Source organism: Aulonocara stuartgranti (assembly GCF_965226115.1).
Source record: "Aulonocara stuartgranti genome assembly, chromosome: 14".
In the NCBI taxonomy this organism is placed as follows: domain Eukaryota; kingdom Metazoa; phylum Chordata; class Actinopteri; order Cichliformes; family Cichlidae; genus Aulonocara; species Aulonocara stuartgranti.
Genome location: NC_138950.1, coordinates 13,327,931 through 13,343,755, shown reverse-complemented (window position 1 = coordinate 13,343,755; position 15,825 = coordinate 13,327,931). Strand labels below are relative to the sequence as shown.

General features: G+C 41.1%; 1 protein-coding gene across 3 annotated transcripts in view; it reads right to left on the bottom strand.

The window, feature by feature from the left end:
• cadm1b (cell adhesion molecule 1b) overlaps positions 1–15,825 on the bottom strand; it is a 169,041-nt gene that overhangs the window by 53,436 nt on the left and 99,780 nt on the right. For 2 of the 3 annotated variants that reach the window (XM_082503403.1, XM_082503405.1), the window contains exon 2: positions 5,676–5,696. The exons of the other annotated variant lie outside the window; for it this stretch is intronic. In XM_082503403.1, the coding sequence (XP_082359529.1) occupies positions 5,676–5,696 (21 nt within the window). The remainder of the gene's footprint in view (positions 1–5,675; positions 5,697–15,825) is intronic. 3 annotated transcript variants of the gene reach the window in all.

The window sequence follows — 15,825 nt, the reverse complement described above, 5'->3', positions numbered from 1 at the left end:
ATGAGAAAATGCAAAAAAAGGTTTGAAGCCCCATCTTTTTCAGCACATTACCTCTGACTGATGGATTGTAATGCATATAAAAATGGAAATGAGATCTATGTTTTAATGTAACATATATATTAGACCTTTAGTTTCCCTTGTGTAAAAACAAGCCACAGCAAATAATGAGTGGATAGTGCACATGCAGATCAGAAAAGTGTGGATCCCACCTACACTGTGACTAAAGTCAGTGCAAAATAGTGCACACTGCCACAGGCTGAATCCATAGAGGAATCACCACAATCTACCAGGTACCTGAAAAAACTGTGTAACGGTTAACTGTGAATTAATCAATAAACACTATATATTGTGACAATCCTGCTCCCTAAAATATAAGTTCAAACAGCTACACTATATTCCCCTTTACAATTGAACGCAAACCTATTTTCTCTTCAACAAAATACCTGACAAGCGAGTTCACGGAGGTGTAACGGTTCTGAAACGTAGGCCAAACTTACAAAAATCCCTGGCTTGCTATAGCAGGCTGTATACCAGTGTGACAATACCTTCCACACTCCTGCCCAACCCCCTGCCACAAATGTTGAACTTTTATTACATTTCTAATACAAGCAATGATAGATGATTGAATGATAAAAACCTTGTAAAAGTTGACCTAAGGAGAAAAATTATGTGACAGCCAGAAAGACAGGAATGGATTTATCATTGTAGCTAACTGCAAGGGCATTACTGGTATGCTAGCCAGGCTTTATGGTTAAACACAGAATTAAACAGTCTTTTTTTGTGATAGCGTAACAGCACGAGTTTAAAAACAGCCTGAAAAGTAGCATAATCTGATCCTCATCCTCACATATGAACCAAAACCACGTTGAAGAGTTGTAACCAGGGGATCATGTGTCGGAAGAATCAAGAGTTCATTTCTCATGTGCTGCAGCCTGGCGTTGCTTCCAGCGACATCATGGACATACGTGTACCTTTTAATGTGTTAATGGTGCAGATGCAAAGTGGCGGTCGCAAAACTTCAAGGATCTGGTTAACTACTGAGGAGGATCATTGTTTTTATGTGCTATGTAATTTCAAACGTGCCTTTAGAAACAGCTCAAAGAACATACAAACTATTTTGTGCAGTCTGACAAAATGTGTCTGTGAGTTAAATGTAAAATCGTGAGGAAACATGTCAATATGTGACACAGAGAGATGGATAAAGATGTAAGAAGGGGAGGAAAGGAGAAGACGGGAGACTATTTTCAAAGGTAAGCACAGCTTAGCAAGTGAAATGTTACACACTGGCAATGTTAAGCTTGCATATAATGTCCTAATTCATTGCAGAGTTTTTAAAATCATAAACTGGATCTACACAAGGTATGTTGCTGAATTATGTTTTAGTGAAATATCTTGAAGTATAGTTTGTCTGTGTTATTCAAACACTGCGTTAAAAACTAGGCAGTTTAGTGCAGGCTAACCTGGTTAGCTTACAGTATTGTGATAAAGTCTTCAGTAATGGACTGGTTACATACAGGGTAGCAATTAGTTTACATTTAAGGCAATAATGCGGATTAGATTCACTCACCAAATTCTACCTATAATAGCTGTATAGCATCTAGGGATTGGAAATCTAGCCATAAGGTTTGTGTAAGCCCTACTTATAAGTTGCTGCATTCAGTAGAATAACGAGCTGTGAGGTGTTACAACACAGGTTAGCTGGTCACAGAGCATACAAAAAGTGTGACTATTTGAATTCTTCTTTTCTCCAAGCTGCACTGCTACACCTGTGAAATCCCACTTTAACCCCAGCTTGTAACCTTTAGACATTTCTACTCCTTTTTTCTTTTAAGTTAACTTTTCAGATTAGATTAGGCACAAACATTACTCAAAGAAGAAGCTGGAGCTCATGTCAGCTTCTCCTCAGTTTCTGAGGGTTGGTTCCAACCATCTAATGTGATTTGTTGCCTGAAAAAGGGAAGAAAACAAAAACATAAATGGCAAAGATATGTTGACTTGACTACAAACGTATTTGAATCCAGGAGATGCCTCCCTTGAGAGTGCAGTTTACTTGAATAAGGAAGTAATTTCAAGGAAACAGGGCTCATTGTGAGGTGAAGGAAAAATTCAATATGACGGCAATTCAGGGTTTGTTCTGATGAGCTGCATTAGTTTAAAGTCAGTATTCTGGTCTCATGGGTTTCACAGAATGTTATTAGTCTACAAAAAAACCTATATCAGACTTTAATCACAGCTTTTAAAGTCTCCAGTGTCACATAATTTGCTCCTGACCCATTAGCAATATGGTGTATGAGAACGACTGAATCAGTGATAAGAAGAAAGAGGCACTTTCTAGCTACACTAGTTGTTTACCATCTAAAATAATAGAATAAAACAAGATAATGGTGAGCATCAAATCAAAAATGACCTCACGTGAACATTTAAAATGTGGATGCATTCTAGTATAGTATAAAGAAAACAATACAGTGCAGCTCCTCTGTACACTACATAATAGTGTTTTTAGGCAAAAGCAAAGTGTAGTGTTTTGATGTCTATTTTATTTCATTGCTGTAAAAGTAATATATTTGGCAGTCACAACAGCAACATAGAGCAGCAGCCTCAAAGCAAGGTTATTCAGCTCCCAATCTGTTGGGCTGAGAGAAAGGGAACGCAAAAGATAAATTCTCCATAAGGTTTAGCAGCCCCAAGCAAGGTTGGTCCCCCTCCAATATCCTAGCCTAGGCTCATCTCCAATTCAAAACACACATAAATATCGTCGCTGTGATTAGCAATCCCATCAAAGTAAAAACAGGCCACTTTGTGGAACATGGAGGGTTTTCGCAATTGAAGTAAACATTTTCAATTGCCTCGGCATCCTAGTCATGATTGGGTGCAAATGAGGAAAGGCAGTCATTAATTCTGGGTGGTGGGTGGGGATGTAGGGGGGAGTGGGCAGAGGCATGGCACAGATGACTGGCTGATAAATTCACACTCATTCCAGCAGCTGTCTGGGAGAGTAAAGTGCCTGTATCTCTACACATGGCTGCCCTCCTGTTCCTGCATCACAACATACTGAATGAAACAGTCAGAGGGAAATACAGACCTTCAAAAGTCTGTGTGCTCTCCAAGGGGATGTACAATCTGGCATGAAGTGTCTGGCGCGGAGTCTCGGTTCATCAGCCGTACTCAAAATGCAAAACGGCACAAACCTGACCAATTTTTACAAAAGTTGACGAAATCAGGAAATATTAGGGGGTCGGCTCTTCCATCAGAAGTTCGGAGACAGGCACCTTTTGAATGGAGCTCGCGCTTTCTTTGAACTTTTCTCTCTTGTTTTCACATCAAAAGACATGAAAGGGGCAGCAAAAAGCAGGATAGCCAGCCCCCAATTCCTCTCCCTTGAGTCACCGCTGTCTGCAGCAGTCATGTCCTTTCAAGGAACAACCAGGACTATAGACAGTCATTAACAATAAAAGTTTCTCCCTCTCTTTCTCTGATGCTGCCTTTTTGCACTTTATCCCTCTCAGTCATTAAATCCTGATCCTCATGATGAAATGCTGTTTTAAGGATGTTCACAAGAAAGAAGGCCTGTGTCTCAGGGTATAATTAGCGCTGTGCCATTTCTCCTAGACCTGCATGGAAAAGCTTCAAAAAAATAATTCGTACCCCCTAATTTGACCATCGTTTTTTTTCTAACTAAATATAAGCTCTCTTAGAAGCTAAGGGTGCCCGTTTGTATAATGATGCTGCAACACAACTAGAAAAAAGGATGTCCTTCCTGAAAAAGCATCTTTTATCAACTAAAATATTACAGTGTTGTTTTTCTCACAGAAACGAAAGACTCCAGCGGGTTTATAAATCACACTCATCAGCGGTAGCAGCTCTTTAGAGATGAGTTTTAAGTGAATAAAACTGCAAAGATATGAGAAATCCCTTTGAATGATTCTCACTAGGTCTGCACGCTCACTGTGTTCACTGTTTGTTTTTGTATTGGTCCATGAAAGGTTAAACACCATATACTACACTCACAAGCTACTTCACTAGGTACACCTGTTCAACTGCTCTTTAATGACACCACATAACCATCCAATCACATGGAAGGAACTCGATACATTTAGGCAATTCAAGTGACTTTGAATGTGGTATAATCGTTGGTGCCAGATATGCTGGCCTGAGTATTTTAACCTCCTAGGACCGGCGTCCACATCACATTTTGGGTTGTCTAGACCACAATACTAAATTTTGCTCTTTCAAATGGCTTTCAAATGAGCCATATTGTTCAAAGGGGCACAATTGTTGTTTCTCATTTTGTTTTTGTACTCAGGCAAAATGCTGCTGTGTTCAGACACCAAATAAAGAGTTTTGCACATCATTACTCGATTGTAACTTTATAGTGTCCTATCAAACACTATAAAGCCAAATACCAAAGAGAAATTAAAAATGTATGCCATGAAAGAGTTCGGGTCTTAGGAGGTTAAAAACCACAATGTCACAGAGATTTCTAGGGTTTACATGTCTATGCAGAGAAGCATCTCTGAATGCACAACACTCAGCACTGATCACTGACTGAACATTGAACCTTGAACGAGATGGGCTGCAGCAGCAGAAGACCAGACTCCTATCAGTTTGTATGCATTCACCAAAATTAAAGAACACTGCTTGGTCTGATGAGTCTTTGTTTTTACTGTGACATTATGATGGTAGGGTCAGAAATTGAAATGGGCCCATCATGTCTTGGATCAACAGTTCAGGCTGCTGGTGTTGGTTTAATGATGTCAGGGATATTTTCTGGGTACACTTTGGTCCACCATCAATTGATTACCATTTTAATGGAACAGCCTAACTGATTATTTTTGCTGTCCAGCCAACAAATCTGCAACAACTGTGTAACAGACGATGACGATATTCACCAAAATCTCTGAGAATTGTTCCAGCACCTTGTTCAAACGATGCTATTAAAGCAGTTCTGGAGGCAAAAGCTGGGCCAACCCAGTACTAGTACTAGTAATAAGTTAACTAGTAATTCGGTTAAGTTTAGGCACTAATATGATAATATCATGCTTCATTCCATATTAACTCTTTTTGAGTGTTTACTTGCAACACTTATCCTCTGATAAAGGAGCAGCTTGGGAAAATAACCTTAGTGGATATTCTGTCGTGACAGGTCTTTTTTTTCATAGCCTCACCCCTCAAACTAGGTAATTACGGCTCTTAGCCTGGGAAGTAGCACTGATTTAGTTTATTACAGGATGGAAATTATGTGAAAATACTGCTGTTTACAGCTCCGAAAGAGAGAAAAACACATTGTTAAATTCATTCCTCACACTTTTACTGCTGAGATTCTACTTTTGGAGAGGCTACAGAATGGGAGGAGATTAGCAAAACTTCTATAGTTAGGAGCAGGAATGTGTCAAAGCTACAGACAAATTGAAGAGGAAACCAAGTGGCTTGAAAAGAAATCGAAATCAGCCATTACATGTGGTGAAATGTTGATTTGAGAATTACAAATAAAAACAGAGGATCAGAGCTGTGAGCCGACGGCTATCTCCTCCTTCCTGAAAAGAAACGTTATGAACATAACCAGCCATTCATGTAAACATGCACAGATGAACAAACCGCAATGGACAGCCAATCAACAGACACAGACAGAAGCAAGCACTTCCAAATGAACAGCAGGTAGCAAAAAGAAAGATTACCTGTCAGGGTTTCAGCAGCTCCTGTTGCAGCACAGGTGAGAAGGAGAGCAGGAGAGAAAAGAGGAGAAAAAAAAACAGACAAGTTGTGAGCAGACAGGATGTAAGCAGGGAGCTATATTCCACTGGTAACAAAAAGCATATTCATAATTTTTAAATAGGCTTGTTGAAATTCATTAAATTCAAGCTCCATATGCTATTTGTGTAATTTTCCACCAATTAAGACAAATACAAAAGCCGTCATAATGAGTCATTTTTACAACACAGGTGTGTGCGATTCCGACGTAATGAGCCATTTTCCTGCCTTCATCTATTTTCCGATGTTACATCAATATAGAGGTACAGAGGGAATATTTGGACTTTGTTTTCTACCCCTTGTGTCCCTGATTGAGATTCCAGCCAGCCCCACTGTGGAGCAGCCACTGCCTGGAGACGCTCCCCTGGGACCCGCCGTGTATCCTGGAGAAGAGAGCACCCATTCGGAACGGTGCCCACCCAAACTGGCATCTCACAGGGCATGGGAGACTGGCGCGTTCCCAAGTCCCTGCAGCATTGCTCAGGGCCTGTACCCTCGGGAGAGCTTCCATCATTCATTGTCTGCTATTCATAAACAACTCTGACACACACACATGCACACACACACAAATCTCTTGCCCCCTTGCTGCACATCTACATTTTTATATTTCGCACCATCTTTTATTATATTGACATTTCACACAGACTTTGGTGCTTCTTTACTCTGGCTGTGAGCAATGGGAGCTTCAGTGCCAAGCGTGCTGTACAGTATGGTGAAGTGACTGCCTGTCTAACTTGTCATTGCTGGCTTAATAAGGGTGTAAGGTATGACACATGTCCTTGTTATGGCTCCTTTGTGCATTTTCGACGTGTCAGCAAGTCCCTCGGGACACAAAAATGTGAGTGACAAATCACACATGATGGGAAACAAATTTTGAACGTTGTCCAGGAGCCCGCAACGATATCTCACTAACTTAAAGCTTTGCTTCATCTAAAACACAGCGTGTCAGCCAAAACTTGCTTATATGTGATAATTCACCAGAATGAGGCTTCTGGGCAGTTGATGTAAAAAAAAAAAAAGAACTCACGAATAATAGGCGTTGATAGACTTGAGCTTGAATGAGCACGCTGCATGTATCCCAGTCCAACCAGCCCTCAGGACAGTCCATAATGAGGCTTTTGAGCTGCTTTAATTGCCAGGTAATTATATGTTGTAGCAACATTATGTAAATGACTCATTATCATCTTGTATGTGTACCATATCTGCCCTCGTTTTGCTGCAATACTTTGTCAGGACTATAACCCAGAAAAATGCGTCGGCCTGATAGCGGGGCATCTCGGTGTTTAATCTTGTCAAGAGAGACCTATATCTAAACACAGAGACTTGTGATATAGTGTAGTGACACCTTCCCTAACCCTTCAGTATGATCCACTTCCTGCTGGTGGCCTCTGAAGGGGCTATAAATAGTGTTTTGGTGGCGGGGGTGCTGTCGTGCAGCGCTCCCCTTCTCTCCTCTGTACCTGCAGCACATTAGGTAGAAGTTATGAGGTGCCAGCTCGCCTGTGATTAGATGTCATGGCTGTCGCTCTGCTTAGACAGTGCTGATAGACAGATTTCTGGGGAAATGCATGTGATGGCATTCGTGCGAGTGCACCCATTGCACCAATATGTCAATCACACTGGATGAGAGCAGGCAGGCTAACCGTCCTCCAAATAATGTCTGTCCTTGTCGCCTCACCTCTTTTCCTTTTCATCCAAATCGCATCTTCCCGTTCTGCACAATGAGCAACATTATGTTCAGAAACACAAAAGTGGAGCATTTCACACTCTCCACCTACATTGATGCTACATTTCCTGCTGGAAACCGGCTCATTGTGAGCATTTGAAAGGGCAGACTCTTGCACTGCAGTATGTTTTCTATACGAAGTGAGGCTCTAAGTGCACCAGTATTCAGGGGTCTACGTTCAACCCATTGCCACCCCAGTGAATCCATAATAATGCACGCTGTTTTTTAGTCACTGAGGCAAACTAAGATCTCCGGAGACAAGATGTCTGTGTGGCAAGAGTGGCACATAGCCTCTCTCTCTCTCTTCCTACTGCTCGGTAAAAGCAGTGGGGTAACACTAATGAGGCAACATTTCTTCTCAGTACTAGAGTGATGCCTTTGAATTAATGTTCTTCCTTTCAGGTAAAACATCCCTTGCTTATTTATGCTCATGATCTGAAGCGTGTTGCATGTCAACCTAGTGTGTGATCGCACTGCATAAGAGGACACAACAGAGTGGGATGTTGGAGCTTGGTGTAGTTCCCCATAGAGACACCCACACTGGTTACCTTTGCGACAGTGCATGTGTGTGTGGAGTAATGCTGTCTTACTGTGGGTAGCCCACTGTGTTTTCATTTAATTAGTAGGATCAGAGGTGTGCTTCAAACTTTTTCTCTTCAAGGAAATCGGATGGAGAAGCGGACTCCTGCAGAGTGGACCCAATAAACACAGGCGACTCTTGAGGTCAGAATTTTCACAAAGCAAACTGATGAAAGAAACTCTGCTTTCCTCACAAATAAGATCAAAAACCAGTCTCTAACACTTTACTCTAGTCTTTCTTATCAGTTGTAACTAGTTTGAAATCCCTATTAAACAATTTGTTCAGTTTCCGCAGATATGCCATTTATTTTTTCTGTGAACTGCAGATGAAATGGTTGGAGGCGTCTTCATGACATCTGAGCACGCTCCATGCTTTAGCTGAAAGCCTATCTATTCATTTATCAACAGCAAAACAAATTCGCAGACATTCCAGGTTTGTACTGTAGGTAGCCTATTGGCCTAATAGTGTGCATACATATAGCAACTCCAGGGCTGAAAAATGAAGACTCAAATGTCAAGGCAGCAGTTCCTCTGATGGCCACTTGATGCAGGGTTCAAAGGTGAGTCAGGCCCCGAAGACTCGTGATCAGGGTTTTTTTTATAGCAGCTTTCAAACCAGTACAAAAAGTGCAGTTTTAATCCCCAAAGCTAATATTTTACATCATGACAATTCACTAGCTGGGCCCATGTTGTCATTTTCTCAATGCAGCTGCCAGGCCTGGCAGATCCTCATGTACTAATAAGAAGTGAATAAGTGAAAGAATTGAAAAAAGGGGAGGGAGGATGGGGCACGAAAGCGGGAACGAACAGCTTGTAGAACTGGGTCATCATATATAGATAAGATCCAGAAGGGGCGTGTTTGGAGGCGCGGTCCTGCTCCTGAAATTCAGATAATTTATCTCCAATAGTGTATAACTGTTTTAACAGCCCACCTATTTAAGCTACATTAAGCTATAATGCTATCCATTATTAGCAGCTTGGCATGACAGAGCCACCTCTCTGTCATGCCTGTGGGGTTGGAGTTTTAGTTCAATTATTATGGCCTGCTGTGTCGTTAGCACCAACAAAGCGCTCCTGCTTGTCTTTAACTTTTTATTTGTATATTACTTAGCATAAATTAGCAGATACTGACTGTGGGATGCACCCAAGCAGTATATATGGATACACCTCATTAAACAAGCATTAGCTGCTGTCTCAGCATTTTACCCTCTCATCCAAACTATGATCACTTCTCAAAAATAAAAAAAAATAAAATAAATAAAAATGTTTGCAGCTACATTGTGAAAAGTGGCTAAGCCCATCTGTAGTTACAGTCTGTGGGTGCTCAGACAAAAGTTCAGTGCCAACAGCTCTCAGGTGGGAGACCTTTCTTATCTACCAAAACAAAGGATTTATTTTCCCATTTGGGGTGGAAAGTGAGTCATCCCTTTGGCATAAATCAACCTTGCAAATTATGAAATACTTCTTTGAGTTATGGGTTGTTGCAAAACACAAAGACTAAAAAGTCTATGAGCCTAAGGAAATAATATTAGGCTTACTCACTGCTTAATGTGTCATGAAAATAGCCATTAATTGACTCCTAAAAACCTTTTTTTTAAAAAAGCAAACAGACCTGAGTTGGGATTACATAACATTTAGTCAAGCAGATGACTTAAAAGTTGACGTGGCTGAAATCATAACAGCTACCGAGCAGCTTAATCTCTACGACAATGGAGCCAACGTCATCCGCCAATTAAGACTGAATAATATGGCCTAAATCTCTACAAAAAGCTTCTGAGTGGACCTCTCAAGATTGTGTGCTCTTGTTATACTAAAAAAAAAGAGCTATTTTCTACTCTGTAAAATGGCAGAACTAATTAAGTTGCATTTCATTTATGTACTTGACCCACTTCTTTTATTATCACCTCTCCGGTACTACTTAATCCAGCCCAAACAGTCAGTGAAATATCAGAAAATGCTCACCTGTAAACACGGCCAGGAATATTCAGATTAAATTTCCCCTGAGTCAATTGAGACATTATAATCAGGTAGGCTTACAGGAGATGCAAAGCATGTTTCTGCTTGATAAACCGCAACAAAAAGGAGATTTTGCAAATATCCCCACAGAAGTGGGTAATTGCTCTGTGTTAATGGGATATGCTTTGTAAAGGTCCAATCTATTGCTTGATTGTGTGAGCAGCGCCAGCAAGACACATGTAGCTGACGCGAGTCTCTGCGTTGGGAGATTAAAGGGTAATCCTTCAGAAATGCTGTCAGATAAAAAAAGAAAAAAGTAGCTATATTGAATTCGGTGCCCTGTCCCCCCTCAGTGAAGTGCTATGGGCATCTGCAATTGCACAGAAATTCCCAGAGATGCGTGTTCTTGTGAATGCAATTTTCAAATTAAGACATGTCAGTGTTAGAAACGCCTTTGAAAGCATAAAAGGTGAATAATATCATCGGTGTACCTGACTGGGTGCTGTCGTTCACAATACACATGAAAATGTCTCTGCGGCTGACAAAAAAAAGAGAAAAAAAATTGCAAACAGCAGCCAACCGCTTTCATGACAGCTCCGCACAGCTCCGGTAGTGTTCGTGTCTTACAGTCGTGTCATAAAGAAAAAAACAAAAAACAAGGGGGTGGGGTGTGTGCGTGTGTTTAAAAAAAAGCTGCTAACAAATTTCTGATGAGTGTGGATGCCAGGCTGCTCTTCCACACGGTCTCACATGATAGGCACCACACAATCCCTGTTACCAAGAAAAGTGGCAAAAATAAAAGCAAAATAAAAGAGACAGTGGTTGCTTTAGATCTGTCAAACTAAAGGTGATCCGACAAGAATTACAAAACAACACTTTTTCAAAAGATATATTGCAAATCAGCACAATATGAGGAAGGGAGAACGGTATAGCAGCACACGATTAAGTCATGCGGATTGTGACAAATGCAGTAACTATCCGGGTCTATGAATCACTTAGCAACTGCTTTTGCTGGGAGGTACAATGATTTCCTTTTTTTTCCTACCAGGCACAATGATCCACTCTGTTATGTTAACAAGACTAGTTGACTGAGCACAGACTTAAGTGCAGCAGCGGCAGCAGCACTACGCTCTGCACCCAAAACCATGCACCAGAGAAGAGACTCGTGTTCTAAGCCGAAGCAAAGCTTAACCTCTGGCAAAGTGACACATCACATCTCATTCACGTTGTCTATTTCGGGTGATGCTGCAACTTTTTGGTGTCTTTTTTTTCTGCTCAGAGGCAGCAGGCACTTTGAAACCTCTTTTCAGCCTGGTGTCAGTTTTTAAAAGAAAGTTGCAGCAGGAGTGCCACGTTTGTTATCACAGTAGAGAAACCGACGCTCTGATTGTGCCCAGATAAAAAAAAAAGAAACAAGAAATGTTTCAGATCAAGATTCCAAGAACTGTTTATGGGGAAGAACCACTGCTATTCTGGTTACACTGTAATGCCTCACCTAATGTGCGGTCTCTTGCAAGGAAAATTCACATGAGCAATACTCAAGCAGGAAACGGTGAGAACGTGAGTGCGTCCTTTTTAGCTTGTCTGCCAGCATATTTGCTTACTCACTAGGAATGTGTGTACATCTGTGCAAGCACGCCTGCGTGTATGTGTGTGTGAGGGGTAATTAGGACATTAGGAGAAGCTTCTGACAGGCTTGTCATCGCCACAGCCTGCCCAGTGGAAAGGAGCTGGTCAGAGGGGTAAGTGGGGGTCCGGCAGGGTCAAGAGACAGCTGCTGCACCACCACTCACTGTCTGGAAGCTCTCAGAGAATATTAAACCACCGGGGCTTCAGCCAAGATGCTCCCTTATTTATGGAATACACAAAGGCTTTCCAAAAGGAGGCAGTGGCTAATTTATGCCACTGTTGTGAAAGTGCTGGGTTTTTTTGTGGTTTTGGGGGTTTTTTGATCATGAAACAAAAGAGCATAAACATAAAAAGACCAGAATAAATGGCGATGGCATCGAGGTAACTGAGGTTATTTTGTAAATCAGCGAATTTGGAACACAGCGTCTGTTGTTCTCACTTTTTCACTCACGCTTCTTTTCTTTTTTTCTCATGATGATAAATCTGTGCGGTCTTACACCTCCTGTGTATGTGTCGCCAGCGCAGAAAGGCTCTATTATTACAATGTGAGACATATTAAATACATCTCCAAAGGCTGATGACCTTGGTGATGGCATACCATTAATTGTATAGATGGATTATTATCATCACAACAATAACATGGCTGCCTTCTTGCTACACTCACCCAAACACCTGGGCCCATTCCCCGGCTGCGTGTGCTCATATACTCATAATCACTTCTATCAGCCCAAAACGTTAACTGCATCCGGGGACGCTAAATACGTCCATTTGTTTGCAGTTGTAATGTCTTTTGTGCGCCTCAATCAGGCACCTGTCAGACACACACCTGCTACCTCAGAGCTAAGAGAAAAGGCAGAGGGAAAGCCTTTTGTTTCCTCACAGAGTTTATAATCAGCACGTTGTTTCCAATCTTCTCCCACCATTTTTCAATTTCCCATTTCCCTTTTCTCAGTCAAATCACTGCTATCAATCAGGTGCGTGTTTGAGAACGAGAGAGAGAGAGGAGAAAGAGAGGGGGAAGTTCCTTGATGGAACCATCTCCAGCCCCAGGCCTCATTAGTCAGAGAGTGCAGAAAAGAAACGTGTGCGTGGATGTGAGTGGCGCGCGCACGTGCGAATGTGTGTGCACGTGATAAAAATGAATACAGGGAGAGTGTGTCTGTCAATATGAGGCCATTTAGCATTTCCTATTCCATCCAAATGATGCACAGCGGACATTATGCTCTCTATTTGAGTTTCTCTAAATGGATATTCAACCCAGTAAGTTCTATTATATTTTGCCCTTTCCCTCCACTGTGCTTACTGATATCATGGCAGAAGATGACCTATAGCGTTTCAAAACAATTTCTGTGCAACCATGACAACATCTTCTCATATCAGCTTGCAGTGAAAACATCTCAAAAACGAATGCAGCTGACTGATGTGGCAGTCGATACACAACAGCTGCATAGGCACAAGCTATATTGATTAATGTGACAAGATGGGCTCAAAGTGCATCGACATCCTTGAGGAGAGTCGGCTTAGTTGCCGGTACTGAACACTGCTACAAGAGGAACAGCACAAAGCCCTCGGTTAACATTCATGAGGCACAAATTAGGAAACAAATACAAACACTGAATAAAGGATGGGCAAACACAGCGAGCCGAGATTTTTGCCAACGTGGCAATATGTTCGATGTTTTACTGAGTGTATTGATTATAAAAGAGATCCATTTGAAGTGGCTGGACAAAATGGCAACTATAGTAAATTCACAATGGCAGGGTAATATACGGCTTCACTGCTTTCATTTATTCACAGCTTGACATTTCCTCCCTTCCACAGAGTGTGCTCTAACTGTGTGCCAATGGCCACATCACTTAGACTGGACCCGCATGAATATTTAACATTAGCGCCTGGCTCGTAGCACGCAGAAAATGAATTATTTTTAGTGGGCTTTGCAGAGGCACCGTGAAAAACCCCTCACTCCGGTGATGAATCGCTGGAGAGTTTATGTTGTATTAAGCAGGCAAAACAAATGGCTATCAATCATTTGAAGCTTTCCATGCTTGCCAGCTATGCATCTCTTGCTCCCCTTTCAGAGATTCGGTCGGTTTTCAGAGGGATCAGCTGCCAGCTTTGGGTTGTGCAAAAAAGGGTCAGCCTCGAGTTCACTGGTGTTTGTTGACAAGCCCTTTTTAGAAGAGGCAGACAGCCTGCGACTGAATGCAGCTTTAGGTAAATGTAAACACAGCTTCAGATGTGCTTCGTGAGTTAGCATCGTGCTACGGTTAATGGAATAAAAACCTCAGTTTCCATTCTTCCGTGATGCCCTCTTTTTATCTGTCTGCAAAAACTGCTTCATAATCTCAAACTTAACTTTTGAGGTTTTCAACATTACCCTTTTTTTCCTCCATGTGCATTGCACTCTAGGTCATTACACATCCATTGCATCATGTGAAACGCTTCCAAACTTTATTAAGCCCGACACAAACGTGACCGAGACTTACACAAGATGCATTTCACGGCGCACGAGCTATAATGAACTTGTATGGTACTGTATTATTGCACAATCTGTCAGATGCATTATGCAGCTACATCAGCGATGATAATAAATCATTTTGAAGAAAGGGAGAGAACTAAGATCAAATATAAACCACAAATAATTTGTTTTGAACGCGCTCCAGTACATCTTGGGAACTTGGGTTTTGTGTATACAATTTTTAACTCTGGAAAATATCCACTGTAACGGAAGGAGATCAACCAGATCCGTGGCTGGCCAATGATCAAATCATGTTTGATGTTTGAACTACCTAACCTATTAAATCCCACTATCCCACTGTTGGGAGAGTGAATTAAAACTTGTCCTGTACAGCAAAACACTCTTAATGGGGATTCCAATTTTTCTGCCTGACTAAAGACTATATGTCAGACTGAATTTCAGGGAAATGTGTGAACTGAATCTAGAAGAAGCCCAGAATTTGACAGTTTAGAGCTACGTTAACAATGTGTTTCCAACAGATAATACAGCTTAGCATATATTCATTTTTTTATATAGTGCCAAATCACAATAAGTCACCTTGAGGTGCTTTATATTATAAAACCCTACAATAATATACAGTCAGCACAAGTGAAACAGGCAAAAAAAGAGTTGCTCTTTCAATTTCCATCTTGCATTTATGCAATAAGTCATTTATTAAACCTCAAACTTAATTTCTGCAGTCCTAAAAAGAATTAACACACTGTAAATATATTACAACTCTAAGAAACTGTTGGAACATGCTTCTATGCATCACATATTATGTGTAATCCTATCAGACAATCTGTGACCTTGCAACTATTTAAGGGATATTTTAAAGAAAACTGGGTCAACAGGGCTTAAATTGGTTTATATGATTCCTAATAACAGAATAAAATAGAGCACGTGTGCGACAACTGCGCGACCTACTTTTTAAATGTATGTTTGATATAGCGTTTGATAAGGTTTAAGAGAATTTTGGTTCCAGAGAAGCATGCAATCTGAGATCCATGAAAAGATCTTTTGTACCATTTTGTGCGAGGGAAAGGTTCAAGCTGAGGTTTGAGTGAATCATCATTTGTAAAAGCTGATTTAAAATGACATCCGCATCAGTGAAAGGCTTGCTGGATCCTGATAGACCACTGCTGAGGCCGCTGGTACAAAGGTGTGAATGCTGCAAATAAATAAAACTGCTTGCAGAAATGAAATTTCAAAATAAATCCTCGAATATTAAGAGTGCCAACAGATCAAACCTAAGAGCGCATAGAGAAGTAGTGCTTATAGATGATTAAATCAGCGCCTCATGCTTCCCCCGTACCTGCTTTGAGTTTTATTTGATTGGCTACGCAATTACCTTAACATTGGTTAATTGCTAGTTAATCTACCTCTCAAAGCAATCACATAACCCTCTGGTCTGCCAATCAGCAATTTAAAAATCACGTTTAAATTCAGTCAGCTAAAATATACACGTACGCACGAAAGGGTGCCCAGGATGCCGACGTGACACGTGGAGTTTACAGATTCTCGGATTACTTGACAGTTTCATTAAGACAGATTACCGTGACCCTGAAGTTTTAATCTACCAGATAAAGTGAAGCTGTTTTTACACCCATCGTCCAGGATGCACTTCATTTCCAACAACATCCGAACCTGAGATGAGATTTGGCCTCCTTCAAATACAATCTGAATTGAT